The 24,816-nt window shown below is 43.7% G+C and overlaps 1 protein-coding gene across 4 annotated transcripts in view; it reads left to right on the top strand.

The window, feature by feature from the left end:
* RPRD1A (regulation of nuclear pre-mRNA domain containing 1A) overlaps positions 1–24,816 on the top strand; it is a 149,607-nt gene that overhangs the window by 34,962 nt on the left and 89,829 nt on the right. For all 4 annotated transcript variants that reach the window (XM_088476342.1, XM_088476343.1, XM_088476344.1 and 1 more), the window contains exons 2-3: positions 10,378–10,507; positions 12,616–12,722. In XM_088476342.1, coding sequence (XP_088332468.1) covers positions 10,378–10,507; positions 12,616–12,722 — 237 coding nt within the window. The remainder of the gene's footprint in view (positions 1–10,377; positions 10,508–12,615; positions 12,723–24,816) is intronic.

Below are 24,816 nucleotides of genomic sequence, written 5' to 3'. Positions count from 1 at the left end.
GCTACCTCTCATTTCGGTCCTTTTTGATCAGTTGCGTCAAGCCACTATCTTTTCAAAAATGGACCTTAGGGGAGCCTACAACCTTATCCAAATTAGGAGTGACGATGAGTGGAAGACAGCCTTCAGTATTCACTTAGGACATTGAGTATTTAGTCATGCCGTTCGGTTTAGCTAACACTCCTGCGGTCTTTCAAGACCTAATTAACGATGTCCTTCGTGAATTCCTGGGAGTCTCTATGGTTGTATACCTTGACGACATTCTCATTTACTCCCAGTCCTTGAATCAACACTATCAACATGTTCGTCAAGTTCTGCAGAAGCTGCGGGAAAACTATCTCTTCGCTAAGCTGGAAAAGTACGATTTTGACGTCAAATAGCTTTCCTAGGCTGTTGTTTCTTCCCAGGGGTTTCTATGGATCCTAATAAGGTCAAAGCGATACTGGAGTGGGTTAAACCAACTAGCCTTAAAGCTATTCAGCGCTTCCTCGACTTCGCTAACTATCGAAGGTTTATCAAGTCATTCTCTGCTATTGTGGCACCCATTGTGGTACTGTCCCAAAAAGGAGCTGACAACTTTTAATTGGGCACCCAAGTCTGTCCAAGCATTTGATGGTCTTAAGGCTGCCTTTACACTGGCTCCGGTGCTCCGTCATCCTAATCCAGATCTCCCGTTTATCCTGGAAGTCGACGCTTCTGAGATAGCAACTGGAGCCATTTTGTCCCAGAGGGATGTTGTAGACAAGTTGCACCCCTGTGCTTTTTTTTTTTTCTCCCGTAAATTCACCAATGCAGAATGTAACTACAATGTGGGTAATCGGGAGTTGCTCGCTATTAAATGGGCCTTTGAGGACTGGAGGCACTGGCTAGAGGGGGCCAAGCATCAAATCATTGTTCTTACCGACCATAAGAACTTATCGTACATTCAGTCTGCTAAAAGGTTGAATTCCAGACAGGCATGGTGGGCGTTTGTTTTTTACCCAATTCAACTTTCTCATTTCATTTTGTCCTGGGTTGAAAAAATGTTAAGGCTGATGCTCTCTCCATAAGTTTTGCACTGGTTCAACAGACCACTATCTCTGATGAATCTATTATTCCTCATTCTCGTATTCACTATGCTATCACCCGGAATTTGGCTGAACTAATTCAGGCCTGTCAGTCATAATCGCCTCCGGATAAACCTCCCAATCTTTTGTTTGTTCCAGAAATATTCAGGGAGTCAGTTTTACTGGATTTCCACTCTCAATGAGCTTTTGGTCATCCCGGCATTAGTAAGACTCTGGAGTTACTCTCTTGCTCGGTGTGGTGGCCTTCACTGACCAAAGATGTTGGTGAGTTTGTTCTGGCATGTGAGGTCTGTGCCCGAAATAAGACACCTCACACAGCCCCTTCAGATCTGCTGCTTCCTCTCTCCATACCTAAGAGACGCTGGACTAACATAGCCATGGACTTTATTGTTGATCTCCCAGTTTTTGCTCGATGCTCCGTTATCTTGACTGTGGTGGACTGTTTTAGCAAAATGGCACATTTCATTCCTTTGACTAAATTACCCTCTGCCAACGAACACTCCGCCTTGTTTCTCCAGCATATCTTTCGTTTGCGTGGTTTACCAACGGATATTGTGTCAGATCAAGGAACACAATTTGTTGCACAGTTCTGGAGATCCTTCTGTTCTTTAGGCATCCACCTCAGCCTTTCACAATCCAAACGGAGCACGTCAACCAGTCTCTGGAGCATTCATAACGATTGGGTTTCTCATCTGCCCCTTGCAGAATTTGCATTTAACAACTAATGTCATTCAGCATCTTCAATTTCTCCTTTCTTTTGTGTCATGGGTCAACATCCCAGAGCAAATTCTTTTGACTCCAGTTGGCCTGACTCACCTTCTGTCTCTCAGCTCCGTTGCATTTGGCGTAAGGTTCATCAAAGCCTTCATAAAGTCTCCGCTCCAAGCAGTCAACTGATTGGCATTGGAGGTCATCTGTGTTTAAGAAGGGTGAATTGGTTTGGCTCTCTACAAAAAACATCAAGCTTCGCCAACCTACTCAGAAATTGGGTCCTAGATTTATTTGCCCTTTTCACATCATTGCCCAGGTGAATCCGGTAGCTTTCAAGCTTCAATTACCTTAGTATCTCCGCATCAACAATACCTTTCACTGTTCCTTATTCAAACTGGTCTTCAGATCTGTCAAATTCAAGCCCAAATTTCTATCCAGGTCTACTTTTATTGTTGTCCACTGTCAACGTGAATTTCTCATTGGGAAGATCTTGGACTCCAGGGTGTTTACAGTTTTTGGTTCACTGGAAGGGCTATGGCCCAGAGGAACGCTCCTGGGTCCCTGAGAGTGCTCCACATGCTCCTAGGCTGAAGACACTTTTCTTCCCAGATTTTCCTGACAAACCGTGTTCTGGGGGTTCTTCAACCCTGCATCAAGGGGGGGTACTGTTACAAGTTGCGGTCACAACTTGTTACTCTCCAGCAATTTACCTCCTTCTCGCAGTATTGTATCAGTTCCGTCGGTTGCTAGTCGATCCGTATGATGCAGGGTGTCACGTGTTATCCACAACACGGCATGATTGGTTCCTTCTCTTATTTGTGCACGCTAGCCTTTTGCCGCCTCACAGACTCTAGCGTTCCTTGTGGATCTCTTGGCTCTGCTGCACGGTCAGCGTTCCTGTTGTTCCAGATTGTAGTGAACCCTGTACCACTGGCTCCCCAGCCACTCCGTCAGCTAGCAAACTGCTACAGGCTCCCTAGCCGCTCCATTGGCCCTCCAGCCTCTCAACCTGCTTGCAAACTGCTACAGGCTCCCTAGCCGCTCCATCTGTTTGCAAATTGCTATCGGCACTAAGCTGCATCATCGGTTCTCAAGCCGCACCATCAGTTCTCCAACTTGTATTACCGGCTCTAAGCTGTATCATCGGCTCTCAAGCTGCACCATCAGTTCTCCAACTTGTATTACCGGCTCTAAGCCTCACCATCAGTGCTTCAACTTATACTAACGGCTCTCAACCCGCGCCGCAAGCTCTCCCAAGTTGTACTACTGGTTCTTGCCGTACCACTGATTTATCTTACTGGTATCCAGTATCTCATTATCAATTCTCATGCTATTCTCTGGTTCCCATAGGTAATTTGTGTAAACCATTACTACGTTTTAAGTCCAGGTGGCCACTTAAGTACCGGTGAACATTTCTAGTTCTAAGGGAAGAGTGGGTGGCGGTTAGTGGCAGAAGACCTCGATAGTCTTGGTTCTAGGAGGTTTACATGGAGCAGCCTAGGGAACCGTAACATGAGCATGTTCTTGATGACGTCACACAAAGGAGGACAAATTGTCCATCAATTAAATTCCTTCCTTTTGAAGAAGTATACTGAAATTGCCAACATCCACTCTATGTAATCGTTTTCCTTTGTCATTAGTTGGTTGTGTGCAGAGAAATGGAAATTGTCTAATTTATATGGGAAGTGAAAACTACTTAAAAAAGTAAGATTAGGTTGTAACACCTCAACATGTAGGCATTCTGAAGCTAAAAAAAAAATATTTAATACAAGGTCAAATTAGATGTTATTTTTTATATACTGGTATATATAAAAAAAATAAGATCCCTCAGATTCTAGTCTATTATCTAGAGCAGGGGTGGGGAACCTTTTTTTCTGCTGAGGGCCATTTTGATATCTATAACATTATTCGCGGGCCTGGTGCAGGCCACACCCCCTTCGTGTAAAATCACACGGGGGCTAGGCCACAATCGCCAGTGATGACAGCAGTGCCCGGATCATCCTGAGGATGCTCCGGGGTGCTGTAAGAGCAGTGATGTTACCGTCTGAAGCGTCCTAAGAGTGCTCCAGGCAGCACTGCTGCATAGATTCTGGCTGCAGGGTGCCATTATTGGCACCCTGCTAGCCAGATGGGGTTAGCAGAAAAAAGCTCAGGAGGGCCAGATCAAATGGTTCCGGGGGCCTTATACGGCCCCCGGGCCTGAGGTTCCCCATTCCTGATCTAGAGAAACACTAAGCGTAGATACAGGAATCTTTAGAACAGTGAGGACAAGGCCCCTGTTGAATCCGTTGTGAAGAAAAATCAAGAGTGCTACGAAAACTAGGATCCTCCAATTTTAGATGGGAATCATAGAAGCTTTTTGCCAAATCCTATACAGGAGTTTTTCTTTTCTAGATTGAAGAAGCATTTAAATCACCTTGTAAGAGACTCCTGTGTGCCTCAACAAGAATGCTCAATCTCTGCACCATTTAAAGAGCGAGCATTTGGATACAGAACTGGTCCCTATGGTAAAAAATCTGAGCAGTGTATGATGCCAAATCTATTTTGTCCTCATACAACTATGAATGACTAGCTTTGTTGTTTGTGGGAAGTTTGAATATCCAATCAAGAATTTAAGAACTTCTGAATGCAGTGCTCATTTCTCTAGCTATGTCCTATTGTCTTAGATATTCTTCTACCCTGTTATTATTTCCTATGTTGTAATTTATTCTCATCTTTAGAATGTTTGCAAGCTGCCACTTTATTTCTCTGAAGCCATGTGAACATATCCATCTTGAAAATTCCTCAAGTGTCACCTTATCCAGGAAAGTCTGAGAGTGACTCCCCTTAAGTGCAATTATACAAATTACTACCACCTTGGTGAAAGTCCTCAGAGATGTAGACAGCTCAAATTGAACATAAGAAACCTGTAGATTTATGGTGGTAAGGAATTCTTGCTTCATAATGTTGAGAATATACTGCAAACATCCCAAATGATCTTGAATGGTGAATTTCCATACCTCTGCATAGTTTTAAAAGCTGCAACCCACAAAACTCATTGGAAGATGAGCTGTGAAAGAATCATTGAGAGAATTTCAACCCAGGCCTACCTTCCTAACATCTGAAAGACTGAAAAGGTTGGCTAGAAATACTGGCACCAAACCACATAGAATACTGCTTTCAAAGTGTCCATTCTTCCTTGAAGTGCTTTTGAGAGAAAGAGAAAACTCTTGTTTTCTGGTCTTGAGGTAAATGATAAAATTTGTCTCTTGTAATCTTTTGAGTAATTGAATAAAGTGTATTGCTGATTCTTTGTGGATTTGCAAATGTAAAAAGCTGCCAGAGAACTCTCTCTTAATGAACACTGCTACAGACATGTTTTTGGCAGTAAAGAATAATCATGTCTAGTGATGACCCACAGAGTTAATATCTTTTCTTATGATGGAAATATATTTTTGACTATTGACGTTGCACATTCGCTTGAAGGGTATGAGTCCATGTTTTTAGTGCCCTTGAGATTGATTCTATAGCTTCATGATTCATCAGATAGGAGTATAGTTCCTGGGGAGATCTGAAGTTTCTTGAAACCCCTTTCCAATTTTCAAAACACCACCTTGCCACCTTTTTATCCTAGAAAGGTTACATGTGATCAATTATCATGTGATGCCAAACTGACTGTTCCAAATCCATATGAATGGGTACCTTAATAACTATTTATGTGGTATAGTCTACTTCTACAGTGATGAGCCTCAAAACGGGAATGTTGGACAGAAGAATGAGAGAGTTTGTCACCATGGATCTATTTATGTTTTGAGATTTAAAATTAAAATATTCAAAACTTCAGGGTCATATGACCAGATTTCCCCTTTCAGGATTCTTGAGAGGACCCAACTGAAAGTTTCCAGAGCTTGATAAATAAAACATTTGCTAGGTCCCCATATATTCTATGGGATCAGCGGTGTGTTGTGATACGAACAGTACTGTTGGAGATATCTGCACTGTGTCCTGCATTAAAATCATAAGCTGGGTACACACTAGAGTGATTTCGGACCGATTTGCCATTTCGTAACCTCAAATTTCCTAAATCACTCAGTCTGTACCAGCAACTGGGCGCTCCTGTGGTCACTAGGTTTGAAGTGCTTCACATCAAACCTAGCGATAATGCTTGTGACCTGTGGTAAGTTAATGAAGGACAGAACAGTGATCGTTCCATCTTTCATTAGCTTATTCAAGTGTGTACGGGCAATCCCCATACCAGAGTGTTTGCTCCGATGTCGGAACAAATGCCTTAATTTAGTCATATTCATGAGGAAACTGCTGCTTCCACTTACATGCTTAATGGGACAAATTAGGTTTGATAAATAGCAGCAATAGTCCAAGTTTTGGCTTCTACTCACAGTTGACTCCTCTTTTTTGCTGCTTTTTTTGGGGGGGTAAATAAGAAGAATATAATATTTCTATAGTAGTAACTATGAGTATGCTGAGTCTGTAGTGAAAAATGGTGTTATGCAAAAAATTGTTCATTTAATGTCTCTTCCAGTGACGCAATTCCTGTTTGGTGATTTTGGGAAACAGTTTTTGCCTTGATCCATTTTCTTAAGCATGAGAACAGACAAAATCTGAACTTTCACAAAGTTAATTTTGAACTCATTTTGGTGCGCCTTCAACTAAATCTGATACTGACTTAATGCCTCTTCCAAGCTTCTGACGCACATGAACTCCAATATTCTATCTCCCCCTCTCTGTCCCTGGTTTGAGGCTGTATACAGTATTTGGTCTAGTGCCTCAGCCCCCTGCACTGGCATATGGATATCTCCTGCAGCCCCTGGACCTTTCTGAATATATCCCCTGTGCTGGCCACTGGACATCCTGTAGAGATACTGGACATTCCAGCTTCAATTCATTGACTCCATCTCGGAACAGTGAGCATTTCTGCCCTGTTCCTTGTGTTTCTGCCCTGTTCATTGTGTGCTTCCCTCGCTGCTCACCAGACTTGCTTTGCCACTTGGCACGAACTATGTCACCCATCCACTTCTTGTTCAAAAAATGGCCCTGTTACTTTTAGGCCCAACATTTTATCTTAATTTGTACATCCCTTGGGCCCTGGTCCCTACAAGGCCTTTTCCTTAAACCATAACATCAGCTTGAACCTTTGTCTGTTCCTAAGTAATCCTGATTTTATTCTTTGTAACAATGTTGTGCCACACCTTCCAGTTTTCATGTACATTTATGTAGTGTTTATCGTACCTCTAGTATGTTTCTGTCTGTATTCGGTATTTTGTTCATTGTATTCTTTCCCTAATGTGTATCACAAGAGGCTATTCCACTTATCCACTACCCTTTCTGTGAAATAATTTTACCTTATATTCCTTTGAACCTTTCTCCCCCACCAGTTTCAGTGCATGGCCTCATGTTTTAGTACTTTTGTCCATGAAAGACATCTCTACCCGTGATATATTTGGAAGTTTCTATCATGTCCCCCTTTCCCTTTCTCTGCTCAAAACTATACATATTAAGATCTTCTAGTCTTTCCTGGTAAGTTTTGTGATGTAGGCCATGCACCATTTTAGTTTCCTTCTTAGTACAGTCTGTAATGTATTTATATCCTTCTGGAGATATGGCTTCCAGAATTGAACCCAGTATTCTAGATGAGGCCGTACCAATGACCTATACCAGGGGTAGCCAACTCTGGTCCTCGAGAGCTACCAACAGTGCATGTTTTCCAGGTCTCCTTACACAATCAGTGAAAGTGAAATAATTAGCTCCATCTGTGGATCTTTTCAAATGTGATAGTGAGTATAGAATACACCTGTGCACCTGCTAGGTGGTCTGGAAAATGTGAACTGTTAGTAGCTCTCAAGGACCGAGGTTGGCTACCCCTGACCTACACAGTGGCATTATTACTTCTCTCTTTCTGCTACTGATTCCTTTCCCAATTTAACCAAGCATCTGACTTACCTTTCTCATTGCTTTGTTACATTGCTTACTTGCTATCATTTCATCTGAGAAAGTGATTCCAAAATCCCTTTCCTCCTCTGTAGTTTCCATTATAGTACCCTTGATAGTATATTCAGCCTTTGGGTTTTAGAGACCCAAGTGCATGATTTTGCATTTTTTAACATTAAATTGTAGTTGCCATGTTTTTGACCATTCCTCTAGTCTACCTAGATCCTCGATCATTTGCTTTACCCCTCCTGGTGTATCTACCCTGTTGCCTGTCTGTGTCATCTGCAAAAAGGCATACTTTCCATTAATACCATTTGCAATGCCACCAACAATATTAAAAAGCACTGGCCCAAGGACAAACCCCTGGGTTCTCCGCTGGTAACTGTTCCCTTCTGTGAATACACTCCATTTACTACCCTGCAAACAAGTTTTTATCCATTCAACCATCTTTGAATCCAATCCCACACATTTGAGTTTATTTAGCAGCTTGCGATGTGGGACTGTGTCCAAAAGCCTTACTAAAGTCTAGATAAGCTACATCTATGGCCCCCCTTTGATCTATTACTTTAGTCACCCAGTCAAAAAATCAATAAGATTTCTTTGGCATGATAATCCCCCCCCAGTAATTGCATGCTGATTGGGATCCTGTAAATTGTTGGATTTAAGATATTGCACAACTCTTTTAATAGTGTTTTCCCTACTACTGATGTAAGGCTCACTGGTTGGTAGTAGCTTGCCCCTCTTCCTTGCTTTCACTTTTGGGCAGTGGGACTACTGTACATTAGCTTTTTTCCAGTCCTCTGGAATTACTTCTGTAGCTAGCGACTGGTTGAATAATTCTATTAAAAGTGTTACAAGCACCCCTTTGAGCTCTTTTTGTATCTTTGAATGTAACCCAGTTCTGTTAGGACCTTCGCCTCTCCTTTTGGAGAAAAGCACTAGACAAATAAACATTATTATTATAATTTATTATTTTAAAATCCAAAATTGTTATTTTCCACAAAATGTTCTCCTAGTGAAGCACTAATTCAGGTGTTTTTTTTTTTTAATTTTGTATTTTTTTTAATTGAAAAGCTCAGAGTAAAAACATGGTGTAAAATTAATATTATTAAGTAGCAGAGTACAAACATTTTGAATATCCAAACACATGATAAAGTACAAAAGAAAAAGGTGAGGGATCGTGGGAGGGAAGGAGGGGGTTGGAAGGGTCGGCAAGCTTGCTTGAGTGGAGTGACCCAGAGACTAAGAAAGCAATGCATATGAGAGAAGGTAGATATGCAGGTTGACTGGAGAGAGGAGATAAAAGGATACCAGACAACAATACATCTTATTGCTTTGAAGGGAGGGTTGGGGTTAAGAGGGGATATTACATATAAAGCCAGGTGTCCCAGATTTGGTTCAATTTATCACCTTTATAGTGAAGGTGATAAATGATCTTCTCGATCTTGGCTATAAGCCATATATAGAATGTGAGAGAATTAAAAGTAGAAGGGTCAGTCTATTTTCAAGATTTGGCAAATATTCACCTTAGTTTTCCTGAGTGTGGGTCTGTGTCCGGGATGGGCTGACAAAGTAGGAGTGTCCAGAGCTCTTTTCGAATAGGGTATGGAAAGAGTAAAGAAGGTAAGGAGGATAAAATTTGACATTGGTAACATACCTTGTATTGTGCCACAGCAGCCCTGATAACCTCCTAGGTATCCTCGTCTGGTGGCGTAAAGTACCTTTTCCATTCTATATATTGCAAGCTTCTTAAGTTGAGGGTTCAATCAATAAGAATAAAGTATAGATCAGAAACAATACCTCTATGCAAGGGAGTAGAAAAGCAGAAAAAAATAATAGCCCCCACAAAATGTCTAAGCTGGAGTTATTCATAGACCCTTGTGGAGAGCAGAATATTTAGAACAAATCTCTAAAGGAGAGAATTGTCCCACGCACAATTGGTTCCCTAGCAACACATGCCATCTTCCAGAGAAGCCTGGGATTCACATGTATTTTAATGGTGTAATTGTGTACGTTTCAGTAAATAGTTGTATGAATTTAGTTTTTTTCAGGAAAATACATTGATACATTTTCCTAAATGTGGTTTATTTGAAAATAAATTATGCATACTTTTCTTTTTGTTATTTCGATAGATATATATTGACTTGATTAATACAGATGTGTCCACATACATCTGTCCTCCGCGTTACATTTAGCACAAGTGCTCTTTGACTCGGTAGCGCAGAGTGTCTTTTAGTGCATCTTATTCATGTAGTGATGTGAATAGTACACGCAAGCAGCTTCTGCCCATTAAAATGATATGCAGCTTGCCTATATTCTGTGTGCAACTGCGGGTGTATCTACATGCGAAATGCTATGGTACAGTGTCAGCGGCTGTAACACGGTAACATAGTGTTTAGCATGCAGATACACCCGCAGTTGCACACAGAATATAGGCATGCCGCATATAATTTTAATCCGCAGAAGATGCTTGTCTTATTCACATCGCTATGTGAATAAGATGCATTAGAAGGTAAAAAGTTGCACAATAAGGCGCTCGACGCTACAGAGTCACGGCATGGCGCGCCTACAAAGGTTGTTAAACGCGCAAGTAGGCTAGATGTATGTGGACACATCTGTATATACAGATATTGTGTGCACATTTGAAACGCTTAACCTTTCTCTTTTCTACTTTTAGCAAAGCCCACCAGAAAGCTGACTTTTCTATATTTGGCAAATGATGTCATCCAAAATAGCAAGAGGAAAGGACCTGAATTCACAAAAGACTTTGCACCTGTTATAGTGGATGCATTTAAACATGTTTCAAGGTACTGTTGTCTTATTCCCGCTCAGTCAGCTACAGTATACAGTACAATTAAGCTGGCCACACATCTAAAGATTATCTGTCCAACCAGCCAACTAGTTGATCGGTTGGAATGAAAATCTGGTAAGGTATGGAAGCAAATGACAATCAGCAATTTGCTCCTAAACGCCGGAAAATGGACAAAAACTGTTGTTTGAACAAATAGTTTAGATCAAACATTTGACAAACATGTCTGACGACCATTATCATCTGTTTTCTGGCACTTAGGAGCAAATTGCTGATCATCATTTACTCCCATTCCTTACCAGATTTTCATTCCAACCAATCAACAAGTTGGCTGGTTGGATGTAAGTTGGTCTAGTGTGTGGCCAGCTTTAGACTACAGGTAGGTTATGTATTATCAAATAGGTCATTGTTGAATTTACTCTCTACTGCTAGTTAGTTAATTTCTACACCATAAAGAACATCATCCTATTCTGTGTGGTGCACAGCGATAGATATAGCCGATATTTATAGGCAACATCACGTATCTATCTTTTGAGGTCTTTTCAGCTTTTTTTCCTTAATGATACAGTATGAAATTATTGTTTCAATTTAATGGCCCTGGACAGTTTTCCCATTTTTACTTCAGTACACACTGAAACTCAAAACTTTGTGGTAAAGATAAGAGGAAAATGATGTTGCGTACTTACCCTGCACTCCATTATAGAAAGGGAGGATGGTTCTAGAAATTGGAGGTTAATAATAGTTTGTTGAAAAAAAACTTACTAAATTTAAAATACTGAGTAAAAAATAAAAGATCCTAAATTAGATGGTAGCCCAGTTCGTTAGTCGAACTACAAGTCCCAGCAATCCAGCCCCATCATGACATTACATATACAGTCAGGTGCATAAATATTGGGACATTGACAGAATTTTGATATTTTGGCCTCTATTAAGTCAAGGACCTTTTTTACACCTGAGTTTACTGTGGCTGGCTTGGAAGACCTGCATCTCTTGTGAGATGAAGGGTTATCCTGCTTTGACATTTTGGGGCAGTTTGCTATATGCATGTAAGCGCAATTATGGTAGCTGATTTCTGCTTGCACCTCCATAGGCTGTGTTAAATTGTAAAAATGCAATGTCAGACAATTCAAGTCAATCTTAAACTTGCGATATAATGTGATGATCTGTTTAGTTAAGGAAAAAAAACAATAATTGTAAGGTGTGTTGATCCTGTTGGACTTGCAAGACCAGAACACATTGCAATTTGGACTCAACCTCCATCATAGAGCTGTGAGCTGGTTACAATAATTATACCAAAATTTGAAGTGAGTAAGTGCTGCTCTAGTTCTGTTTATTCAATTCTGAACTCAACTGAATTCTAGTTATTCCATCCAGGCTGGATCTCGAGCCAGGATTTTACTTTAGGTTAACTTCTAAATGAAAAGTGGTGAGCTGGGCTGGTGTTACCCTTGCATATGGACCATCACTCTAATATTCAGTTTACCATCATGTTGTATTTAGATATAGTTGATCTGTACAGTGATTGACTATAATGTACCAAGAATGTACATTAGCTTTGGCCTTAGTATACCCAGGCACTCAGGGATGTTTTAAGAAAGGAGGGGACCTTTGTGCAGCCTCCATGCTGTGCTGCCCCTGGAGGGGACCTTTGTGCAGCCTCCATGCTGTGCTGCCCCTGGAGGGGACCTTTGTGCTGCCTCCATGCTGTGCTGCCCCTCCACTCTGGCAGCACAGTAGACTCTGGCTTTGTGCCAGAATCTACTGCACATGCGCAGGTCCCCGAGAACATATGATGCCCACGCTATGCTATTATAGATATGCCAGTGCAGACACTGCAATGTAAACTATTGAATATTCTTGTTGCAGCAGTTAAGTTAGATTGTTTTATACATGGTGGTTTAATGTGTACAAAAGAGTCAGTATGACTCCATAATTAAAATTGTAATAGCAGTATTTAATGTAGTCTGTATGTAGTACAGAGTATGATATTTTAGTTGAACACCTGTGCTAGATAAAATTATATGTTTATTACATCTTAAGTGCATGTTTTGCTTATGGTAATTTTGAGATTGTTTATAAAAACAATTAAGTTTTCTGTTTATGCAGTGAAACAGATGAGAGTTGTAAGAAGCACTTGGGTAGGGTACTATCTATTTGGGAAGAAAGGGCTGTGTATGAGCATGAAATCCTGGAGCCATTGAAGATTATATTATGTAAGTAAACGTTACAAAATCTTTATTCCTTAATCCTGCTTTTCTTAGTCATAGACCTGTTTTATAGGGTTTGTATGCTTGCAAAAAAAAAATATTTATTTTAAAAAGTATATTTGTGACGCAAAAAGAGATTGGGACAATCAACTAGTTAAAAAGGACACTACTTTGGAATATTAGGGTGGTCAGTATTACAATTAAAATAGAAACATTTTATGTTTTAATCCCTTCTGTTAGACATATATTATAATGTTCAAAAGTTTTAGGCAGGTGTGGAAGAAATGCTGCAAAGTAAGAATGCTTTCAAAAATAGAAGTGTTAATAATAGTTTATTTTTATCAATTAACAAATTGCAAAGTGAATGAACTGAAGAGAAATCTAAATGAAATCAATATTTGGTGTGACCACCCTTTGCCTTCAAAACAGCATAAATTCATCTAGGTACACTTGCACAGAGTCGGGGTTTTTGTAGGAATATAGTCAAGTGTAAGATTAACCAATCATACCAAACAGGTGATAATGATTATCATTTTCAGATGTAGGTTGAAACAGCCATTATCTGAAACAGAAACAGCTGTATAGGAGGCTTAAAACTGGGTGAAGAACAACCAAACTCTGCTACAAAGGTGAGGTTGTGGAAGACAGCTTAATATGACAGGTCAAACACCATGGCAAAACTGTGCACCGCAACAAGACACAAGGTAGTTAGACTGCATCAGCAAGGTCTCTCCCAGACAACGATTTCAAAGCAAACTGGGGTTTCACGATGTGCTGTTCAAGCTCTTTGAAAGAACCACGAAGAAGTGGGCAATGTTGAGGACCGCAGACGCAGTGATCGACCAAGGAAACTTAGTGCATCAGATAAGAGACCTTATGCTTACTTTCTTCGAAATCAGATGTCCAGAAGTGCCATCAGCTCAGAACAGGCAGAAACCAGTGAGACCCTGGTACACCCATCTACTGTTTGGAGAAGTCTGGCCAGAAGTGATCTTCATGGAAGAATTGCGGCCAAAAAGCAATACCGTCAACGTGGAAACAAGGCCAAGCAACTCAACAATGCACAAAAACATAGGAACTGTGGTGCAGAAAAATAGAAGCAGGAGCTTTGGACTGATGAGTCAAAATGTGAAATTTCAACTTCAGGGTCCATAGGGTATCCACAGGATACCTTGGGGTATAGGTGATGACGTCAGTCATCGGGCACCATAGAGTTAAGCTTTCAGCCTCCCAGGATGCACTAGGGTCCCCCACCTATACCCCGCCCCTGAGCCAAGGCATCTCAGTTTCGTTTGGTGCCTGGCCGGAGTCGGATGCACCTGTTAGAGGGGGGCTAGAATTAGCCCCTGAAGTTTTCTACAAGCAGCTGTGGCTGCTCATCTGGATGTACAGCATGGACAGTCAGTACTGACGTCCATGCTGTCTTCCCTACACCCCCGCCGGTACCAGAACACCGGTACTGATCCGGGGATGCTGGTAGGCATCTGGGGTCACAGCTAGCGGTGACCCCAGATGTTTGGGACCATGGCCGGATTCAAGGGGGCAGCAGGTAAGCAGCGGGGTCCCGCGGTGGGTCCCTGCTGAGCACATGGTCCAGAGTCCCCAGGCAGGGGGCTCCCTGGGGACTGGCTGCAGGGTGGAGCCAGGTACCTAACCTGCACTTCCACTACCCCCCTGGGACAGCGGACCGCGGCTGAGCGGTAGCGCTGCGGCGTCCCAGGGGTTAATTGCATGCCAGGGGAGCGCGCCTTCCCTGTAACACAGCCGGCGCCTCCCCCGCTGCACACAGCCCTCTCCGCTCTGCTGACTGGCCCTGTGGCAGCGCTCCTCCCCCAGGCCGGCCTCCTCTCTGCTCCTCGGTGGCCATCTTTTGCTGGAAGCATGGTGAGCGCTGCTGGACGCTGAAGATCGGTGGCATCGCGGTCTGGGTACCCCGGCATACCTCTCCTCTGTTGGTTCAGGTCTGTGTATGCAGCGCTGTGTCCTACCAGGCTCTGTGTCTGTGTAGTTGAGAATCAGTGCTGATAGTGCAGGAACTGATTTCTTTGCATTGTATGTGACTTCTGCTAGCGTCTGCTGCCTGTACTTTCACTTTCTACTGTCAGCCATTTTACTGTCCCTGTTCTTCTTCTGCTAAAGCCCTTGCGGTGCGGTGCTTGCAGGGTGGTTCTCCCACTATACTAACAAGTATCAGTGAGGGGGGTCACATACTTACCATCATGTCTGAGAGTGACTTTCCTCTCCAGCTTTTGTGTACTACGTGTAAGGTACCAATAGCGGAGGGGGAGGGTAACGCGGAAGGGCTATGTCGGCAGTGTTATTTATTGGCGCGGCCAATTACTGTCACGGCTCCGGTACAGGAGCCGCCCGTGCAGGGTTTCCCGAGACAATTGATGGTACCCCACAGTCTTCCTATTTCCCCTCCTCAGGTCTCTCAGGAGCCTGCGTGGGTTAATTCGCTGACAAGCTCTGTACAAAATTTGTCAGACGTGTTACAAGGGGAGTCTGTGTTGCAGCCTCACAAGCGTCCGGTGGCGTCTCTGTCTGCTCCTTATGAGGATGACGACGGGACGTCCGATGATGGGGAGATTCTGGATCTTTCTGACCAAGAACCTCCCCGTACTAAAGAGTCGGACGCGAAGTCTAAGGTTTATATTCCTGGCCTTATTCGTGCAGTCCGCACAGCTTTAGTTATTGAGGATGATGAGCCTCCGGTATCAAAATCCAAATATGCCTTTTTCAAGGATGTTAAGGGTGACGCCACAGTGTTTCCTCTTTCGGGTCAATTAGTGGACCACTTAGAGGAGGCGTGGAAACACCCAGGCAAATGGTATCAGCCTCAAAGATGTTTAGCAGTGGCTTATCCGTTTGCGGACAATTATTTTGCTAAGTGGGAATCCCCGCCACAGGTGGATTCCCATGTGACACGCCTGGTCCGAAGTGCCACGTTGCCCATGCCCTCAATGTCCTCCTTAAAGGATGCCACGGACCGTAAGGTGGAAATCTGCCTAAAATCTGTTTATTCCCTCGCGGGGGGGGGGCAGCCAGGCTGGCTATGGCCATTTGTTGGGCAGCTAGAGCTATGGAGCGCTGGGCAGATAGTTTAGAGGCGTCTTTTGATTCCGACTGTTCGGCTGAACAGACCAATTTGATAGGCAATCTCCGGGATTCGGCCACTTACATTAATGAAGCGGCTTTGGATATCAGTACCCTGACTTCTCGGATTTCTTCGGCAGCGATGGCGGCTCGTCGCACCTTTATGGTTGCGATCTTGGAAGGCAGACGCTGATTCCAAAAAGGGCTTGGAAGCATTGCCTTTTAATGGAGAAGTCCTATTTGGTCCGGATCTGGACAAAATTGTAGGCATGCTGGCGGCAGCCAAATCGGCATGTCTTCTGTTTGCTGTAGTTCCTTCCAGTTCAGGTACCTCGTCCTTTCGGCCTTACATGGCCCAGGGTAGACCGAAGGCTCAGTCCTTTCCCCGACAGGCTGGCCCCAAGAAATTGGCCAAGCCCCGGAAGCAGGCCTGGAGTACCAGACGTCCGGCCCCTAAGTCCGATGACAAACCTGCGGCCTGACGGTCCGGGCCACCCTTTGGGGGATCCCAAAGTGGGAGGCCGCCTGCTACGGTTCGCCCAGTGTTGGTCGGTCACCACGACAGACAGTTGGGTTCACGAGGTGGCTTCTCACGGGTATGCCCTCTCCTTCCAACACAGGCCCCCATCCCGATTCTTCACCACGGGTCTTCCATCAGACCGGAACAAAGCCACGGAACTGCGGAAGGTTTTGCACACTATGCTCCAGGCTGGAGTTATAGTGCCTGTTCCTTTCTCCCAGAGGGGCCTGAGTTTCTATTCCAATCTGTTTTTGGTGCAGAAACCCACTCAACAAGTCCTTGCGGGTGCTGAGGTTTCGGATGGAGACCCTACGGTCCATCATCCTGGCGCTGGAACCTGGGGATTACATGGTGGGGATTACATGGTGGGGATTACCGGGCGTTACCTTTTGGACTGGCAACAGCACCACGTGTGTTCACCAAGGTTATGGCGGTCATGGCGGCTTCCTTGCGGCTGCAGGGAGTCCGCATGTTGCCGTACTTGGACGACCTACTGTTGGTAGCAGGATCTCCGGAGCTCCTTCTGCGCCATTTGGATCTGACTATTGCAGTACTGCAACGGCACGACTGGTTGATAAACTGGCAAAAGTCCACCCTGATCCCGTCTCAGAGGATTCTGCACCTTGGAGCCTTGTTGGACTCCAGTCAGCAGCGGATCTTTGTGACGGGGGAAAAGATCTCTGCCTTGCAGTTGAGGGTGCGCAGTTGTCTGCAGAGTCGCCGGGTGTCTCTTCACTCGGCAATGAGGTTACTGGGCTCCATGGTGTCCATATTCGACATGGTGGAATATGCCCAGTTTCACTCAGACCTCTGCAGCAATTGATCCTGTCCAAATGGAATGGACTGCCTCAGAGTCAAATCTCAGACGATGGTGCTCACTCCGGAGGTTCGCCTGTCCCTTGCCTGGTGGTTGCAGACGACCAGTCTCAACAAGGGTCGTCCGTTTTGGGTGCCGAACTGGGTCTTATTGACAATGGACGCCAGTCTTCGGGGCTGGGGAGCGGTCACGGGTCCACACTTGTTCCAGGGCAGATGGACTCAGGCGGAAAAGGAGCTTCCGATAAACATCTTGGAACTCTGCACCGTTTTCAATGCTCTCCAGCAGGCCCATCGGGTTCATCCCGTGCAGGTCCAGTCGGACAACGCCACCACCGTCGCTTACATAAATCGGCAAGGAGGAACCAGAAGTCGAGCGACACTCGTAGAGGTGTCCCGCATCCTGATCTGGGCGGAGCGCAATCTCCCGGCCATATCAGCGGTATTCATCCCGGGAGTCCTCAATTGGGAGGCCGACTTTCTCAGTCGCCAGGACGTTCATCCGGGGGAATGGTCTCTGCACCAGGACGTCTTTCAACTACTGGTGGACAGGTGGGGTCTTCCAGAGATCGACCTCATGGCGTCACGGCACAACAACAAGTTGCCGGTGTACGGGTTTCTCACAAGAGACGAAAAGGCGTCTCTGGTGGATGCTCTGTCCGTCCGGTGGACGTTCCGGTTTGCTTGTCTCTTTCCTCCGTTTTCCCTTCTTCCACGGGTAATCTGGAAATTCAAACAGGAAGGAGGGACGCTCCTGTTGATAGCTCCCGCGTGGCCCTGACGGCACTGGTTCTCAGACCTTCAGGGTCTGTCCGTGGACATTCCTCTGCGGTTGCCGCTACGACCGGACCTACTGTCGCAGGGTCCTTGTCTTCATCCGGACCTGACTCTGCTGTCTTTGACGGCGTGGCTGTTGAGAAGGCCATGTTAAGGTCCAGGGGGTTTTCCAGCTCTGTAGTACGCACTATGCTGAGAGCTCGAAAACAGTCTTCTGCAAGAATATACCATCGTGTGTGGCATACGTTCTTCCAATGGTGTCGACCGAGAGGTTATGCACCTCGGGAGTTCCGTCTGTCTAGAGTGCTAGCCTTCCTACAGGCGGGACTAGACCATGGGCTTCGCCTTGCTTCTTTTGAAGGTGCAGCTTTCTGCCCTGTCTGTCTGGTTCCATCGTAGGATTGCTACGATCCCTGATGTGCGCACCTTGATGCAAGGTGTTCTTCGAATCCAGCCGCCATTTGTTCCACCGGTGGCGCCTTGGGATTTGGCAGTGGTCCTGAGGGCTCTCCAGGGACCGCCGTTTGAACCACTGGGCTCAGTGGATCTTAAATGGCTGACAGCCAAAACCGTTTTCCTTCTGGCCATCGCTTCGGCCAGACGTGTTTCTGATTTAGGGGCTCTATCTTGTAGACCCGCTTTCTTGATTTTTCTTGGGAACAGGGCGGTGCTGCGCACACTGATTTTCTTCCCAAAGTTGTTTCCCAGTTTCATATCAACGAGGAAATCGTTGTGCCGGCTTTTAACTCACCTGACCTTTCAGTGGGTGAGGCCACTTTGGACGTTGTGCGGGCCTTAAAGATTTATGTTGACCGCACTTCTTCGTTTGGGAAGTCGGACGCCTTGTTTGTCCTCTATGGCTTCCGTAAAAAGGGTTGGCCTGCTTCAAAGCAAACTTTGGCAGCCTGGAACCGTATGGCAATTTCAGAAGCTTATCTTCATGAAGGCCTGCCGGTTCCATCTTCGGTGAGGGCTCATTCCACTAGGTCTGTGGGTCCTACGTGGGCAGCTTGACGTGGTGAATCTGCAGTCCAGATCTGCAAGGCAGCCACGTGGTCCTCTGTCCATATCTTTTGTGAGGTATTACACGTTTGACACCTTTGCCTCTCAGGATGCTTCCTTCGGGCAGCGGATTCTCCTTTCAGCACAGGAGCGTCCCCACCTTTGAAGGATACTGCTTTGGGACATCCCCAAGGTATCCTGTGGATACCCTATGGACCCTGAAGTAGAAAATATGAGATATGGTAAGAACTTACCTTTGTTATCTCTATTTCTACGAAGTCCATAGGGTTCCACAGGACTCCCGCCCTGTCGCACCTGTGCTGCAGATGGGCTTTGCTCTGGTCACCAGTTTTTCCGTCTCCCTCTGGTGAGAATGTGATTCTTGTGTGTGTCCAGATCTTTTTTCTCTCTCTTCCTTCTCCTTCTCCGGCCTATGGCTTGGTACGTAACTGAGATGCCTTGGCTCGGGGGCGGGGTATAGGAGGGGGACCCTAGTGCATCCTGGGAGGCTGAAAACTTAACTCTATGGTGCCCGATGCATGACGTCATCACCTATACCCCAAGGTATCCTGTGGAACCCTATTGACTTCGTAGAAATAGAGATAACAAAGGTAAGTTCTTACCATATCTCATATTATTTGGCTGTAACAGAAGGCAGTTTGTTCGCCGAAGGGCTAGGGAGCGGTACAAAAATGAGTGTCTGCAGGCAACAGTGACACATGGTGGAGGTTTCTTGCAAGTTTGGGGCTGCATTTCAGCAAATGAAGTTGGGGATTTGGACAGGATTAATGGTGTACGCAATACTGAGAAATACAGGCAGGTACTTATCCATCATGCAATACCATCAGTTAGGCGTCTGATTAGCTCCAAATTTATTCTGCAGCAGGACAACGACCCCAAACATATAATTAAGAACTAACTTCGAAGTAAAGAAGAACAAGGAGTCCTGGAAGTGATGACATGGCCCCCACAGAGCCCTGATCTCAACATCATTGAGTTTGTCTGGTATTACATTAAGAGACAGAAGGAATTGAGAAGGCCTAGATCCACAGAAGATCTGTGGTTCGTTCTCCAAGATGTTTGGAACAACCTCCCTGTCGAGTTCCTTCAAAAACTTTGGACAAGTCTACCTTGAAGAATTGATGCTGTTTTGAAGGCAAAGGGTGATCACACCAAGTATTGATTTGATTTAGATTTCTCTTCTGTTCACTCTCTTAGCATTTTGTTAATTGATAAAGATAAACTATTAACACTTATATTTTTTAAAGCATTTTTACTTTGCAGCATTTTTTCCACACCTGTCTAAAACTTTTGCACAGTATTGTATATTATGACTATTAGGAATAGTTAAGAAAACTGGATTTAAAAAATAGGAATTACCGTATATACTCGAGTATAAGTCGACCCGAATATAAGCCGAGGTACCTAATTTTACCCCAAAAAACTGGGAAAACTTATTGACTCGAGTATAAGCCTAGGGTGGGAAATGCAGCAGCTGGTAGTGCCCCCAGTAGTAATCCCCCCTGGTAGTGCCCCCAGAAGTAATTCCCCCTGGTAGTGCCCCCCAGAAGTAATCCTCCCCTTGTAGTGCCCCCACAAGTAATCCCCCTCTGCTAGTGCCCCCAGAAGTAATCCCCCCCTGGTAGTGCCCCCAGAAGTAATCCCCCCCTGGTAGTGCCCCCAGAAGTAATCCCCCCTGGTAGTGTCCCCAGTAGTCCTAATAAAAAAAAAATAAAACACTTACCTGAAACCCCGTTCCTGGTCCCGCCGCTGCTATCGGCTCCTCCGGCTGCTTTGCATTATGGGCGAGACGTCGTCATGACGTCTCTCCCATTACCCACTGCGGGAGCCGGAAGATGGCTCCCACAGTGGGAGCAGCAGCAGCCGATGAGAGTTTGACAGACTCTCATGGGCTGCTTATTACAACAAACACACAGCTGCCGGCTCCGTAAGAGGCCGGCGGTATTGCATACCGATTCCCTGTCATTAGACCCTTGCCAGGATTAGACAGTCGGGATGCCGACAGTCGGCATCCCGACTGCATACCGTGCTATTCTTTTAGATGACTGTTCATCCTAGGTTATTAATTTGAATTTGTTGTCACAAGCTTAATATGTAGCCAATAACTTTAGGTGGAGTAGTGAGTCATCTGCAAATGAAGTGGTAGTTTTGGATTATTTTGACAGATGAAGCATGCCTGAGCAACTTTCATACACAATCCCAGAAAAGTACATAGGCACATGCCTGTCTTTCACCCTTTTAATTCCGGCACTGTCTGTTTCCTCACATACCTAACTGATGGATACATCTATATTACAAGTACCCTTACTTATTAAACTTACAAAACACATGCTTCTGTAGAAATGTTTTTTTACCAAAGTTTTTGAGATTTCTTTACAATTAAGGTAACATTTTAACATTTCATATTACAGGTTGAGTCTCCCATATCCAAATATTCCAAAATATGGAATATTTTTAGCATGACTGAGATAGTGAAATCTTTGATTTTTGATGGTTCAATGTACACAAACATTGTTTAAGGCACAAAATTGTTAAAAAATAAAGTATAAAATGACTTATATGCTGTGTGTATAAGGTGTATATGAAAAATAAATGAATTTCATGTATGTACACAAGCTCTCTGTGAGCCATTTCTTTCTTGGGTTCTATTCCTAAGACATTTCAATATGGTATACAAATATTCCGATATCCAAAATAGCCTTGGTCCCAAGCATTTTGGATATGGGAGACTCAACCTGTATTGCATTTTGAAGAATAATAAACAACAATTTTATGCTTAAAAAGCAAAAAAAGACAAAATATGAACATATCCAAATGATTAAAATTTCATCACATTACACAAATATTCACATATTTATAAAATCATATAAAGAGAATAATTATATAAAAAAAACTACCTCTGACAGAACACAATATATCGACTAAAACACAAACAGTAATGTTAACTTCAACTTTCAAATATCAAACAAAAGTGATATTGCAATTGCCTGTGGCTACAGGAAATTTTTAACACATCCAAGGTATGTAAAAATGAGTGCTGGAATTTAATAGAAACTTCAGTGTGTGTCTAATAAGACTTTTGATGTAATCCACCACTGCGCACTCTCAAGTCAAGAAAGCAAAGAGTAATCCGTCATCTAGTCTCAATCATGGCTATTTATATACAAACAACAATATTATTATTCGTATTTGTTAGTATCGCAGGCACTTTCACTAGGGTGATGCTTTAACCAAGACAAATTTGTTGAAGATAGCCACTCTATGCATGAATGTGCAGCAGCCTCCTCATAAATGCATTACAGTTCCACTGTTGTTAAATAGTATAAATATGTAAATGCTGGTAGTAAGTTTAGAGTCAAATCAAGGAGACAAAGATAAATATATATCCTGTCACTATGCACGATACACTTAATCAGTTTAATTAAGAAGCACAGCTGCTCTAGTACTGATTATGCAGCTTTTCCCCAGTAAAGTTCTCTTCATTCAGTAGTCTCTTTACCTCCAAAATATAAATATAGGTACTGCCAACTAAAGTAGCCAAAAATAAAACAATTGTCCTGACGCATTTATCCGCCTCCAACTAGTGGAGAGATTCAAATTGTATGGTTACTAGTTTTAGGGGGTAATGGTAAAATGCTTTATTTTATCCTAAATAAATAAGAATAAGGTTGGTCATGCACCTTAAGAATTTGTCTGTCACCCAATGATCTGCTTTTAATTTGGCTATACATGATGTGGATTGTTCTTTGTGATCTAGTGTTCCCACTAGGCTGGTTTAGCATGCTCTAATCCGTTCCCACCCGCATTCCGCAATGTCCTGCGGGTGGGAAAAGTTGGGGTGACCGCATGTGCACGGAGTCTATTCACTGTGAGGGGAGAGTTTGGGGGAAGTCCAGCACCTCCGTAAGTGCCCCTAAGTGTGACGAATTGGGGCGTGTCACAAGGACACACCCCCTCTGCACCACATCTGCAGAATGGATTTCCACCTCCTGCTTCGGTGCCCTGGGAGTGATGTTGTGAATTGTGACCACTGGCATCACTCCCAAAATCACTGGCACAGTTTTTTTTTTTTTGACTGGAGGGAATACATTAAACATAAAGGATTACATATATACTATTTCTGAAGGGGGTAGGTGGGAAGTAATATAAAATAATTAAATATGTATTTTTAAAAATACTTTTTAAACTTTTTTGGGCAGTTTTGGGGCAACATAAAGTGTCAGTTAAGTGGTTAATGTGTAGTCCTTTTTTCTTGACCACATAACTGACTAAAAAAATGTTCTAACCATCTCAAAATTTTGATTTGTTTTCATTATTAAATTATGATAAATTATGAAAATGAGCATTCTGTGGGTGATCTTGTTAGGATCGCCAACCACAGTCTTGGGTGGTTGTGGACAGCCGCATGCAGCTGCTTTAAACTCCATGAGCTTGTGCTACAGGAAGATTGACCATAAGAAAGGACTTAAGAAGTGTACTAAATAAATACTGGCATAAAACCAAATGCTAATGAGGGCCCTGCTCATAACATATTTTATGCTTATTATATACTCCTCATGACATCTTCAATAGAATTACAGTATATCTAGCAATCGTTATATAAATCGTTAATAAAGAAGGGGGAAGATTAACGGAAGTGCTGTATCACATAGAAATTTGAGTTGAACTATCATTTTCACCAGGTTCACTCTTCCCATTACGGACAAGGGAAGCTTCAGCCAAACATGGGACTTCCTTTTAAGGAAATCAATGTGGGACACAAGTTTCAAAGGAACATATCCAATATTTGAACTCTGTACCCCAGTGCAGCGGGAGATTATACATAGATGGTTGGTACATGGTAGGAAGTATAGTGAACACCACAGATTTACTCCATTTACACCTGAAAAAAAATCCCAAATATGTTCACCATTGGCAAGAGAGCCGGAGTCGAAGTATCCGTATGAAACACAAATAGCATATCATCTGCATATAAGGCAATTTTTATCCTCTGAGACTGTAAGGCCAAAGATAGCAGAAGAATCATGGATTGCACATGCAATGGCAAACAGAGATGGCGATAGGGGGCAGCCCTGCTTGTTACCATGAATTAGTAATAACCCCATTTAAACAAAACCCTCACTGCTAGACAAGAATACAGAAGTTTAATCAAGCCATTGAAGTCCTTTCCTACCCCATACCTGGAAAGCACAGCCCAAACAAATCAAATGCCTTGGCAGCATCTTGAGACACCACCAAGACATCCCCCGGTCCTCAAGACGTAGTTGCAAATAAGAATAAAAGCGTCTGATATTGGTCAGTCGAATTCCCTGGCATATAGCCACTTTGGTCAGGGTGAATATTCTTCAATCCTCTTTTTTTTGCCAAACATGAATAATATGTTGCTATGAGTCTGGATAAATCTTATATTTTCAGGCATGGGGAGGCCCACTACCAAGGCCTCCACCATTAAAGGGGACAGAGAGTCAGCCTCAAACAAAGCATTAAATGTTGCCAACAATTTGGGGACTAAATAACCAATATGAGTTTTATGCAGTTCAATGGAGATTCCATCCACTCCCGGAGCTTTACTTCCAGGAAAGGACTTAATAGCATCCTCCACCTCCTCAAGGGAGGTAGGGAAGTCCAAATATTCCTGACTACTAGAGGCAAGGGTAGGCAAAGGAATCTGATCCAAATAGGTAGCTAGGTCGGATTGGACATAACAAACCTGGGAAGCATAGACACCCACAAAATAATCATGGAGCACTTCAGCAATGGATTGAATATTAGTGTAAGTATCAGCATCAATCAACGCATGCACAATCACGATGACTCTCACCAGCGAGTACATCGCGTATAATTAGATTGACCCCTAAATTTGTTTAT

The sequence above is a fragment of the Taudactylus pleione genome, unplaced genomic scaffold (assembly GCF_031769625.1).
Source record: "Taudactylus pleione unplaced genomic scaffold, aTauple2 ptg000186l, whole genome shotgun sequence".
Lineage (NCBI taxonomy): Eukaryota > Metazoa > Chordata > Amphibia > Anura > Myobatrachidae > Taudactylus > Taudactylus pleione.
The sequence above is the reverse complement of the archived record's forward strand: the minus strand, read 5'-3'. Positions and strand labels throughout refer to the sequence as shown.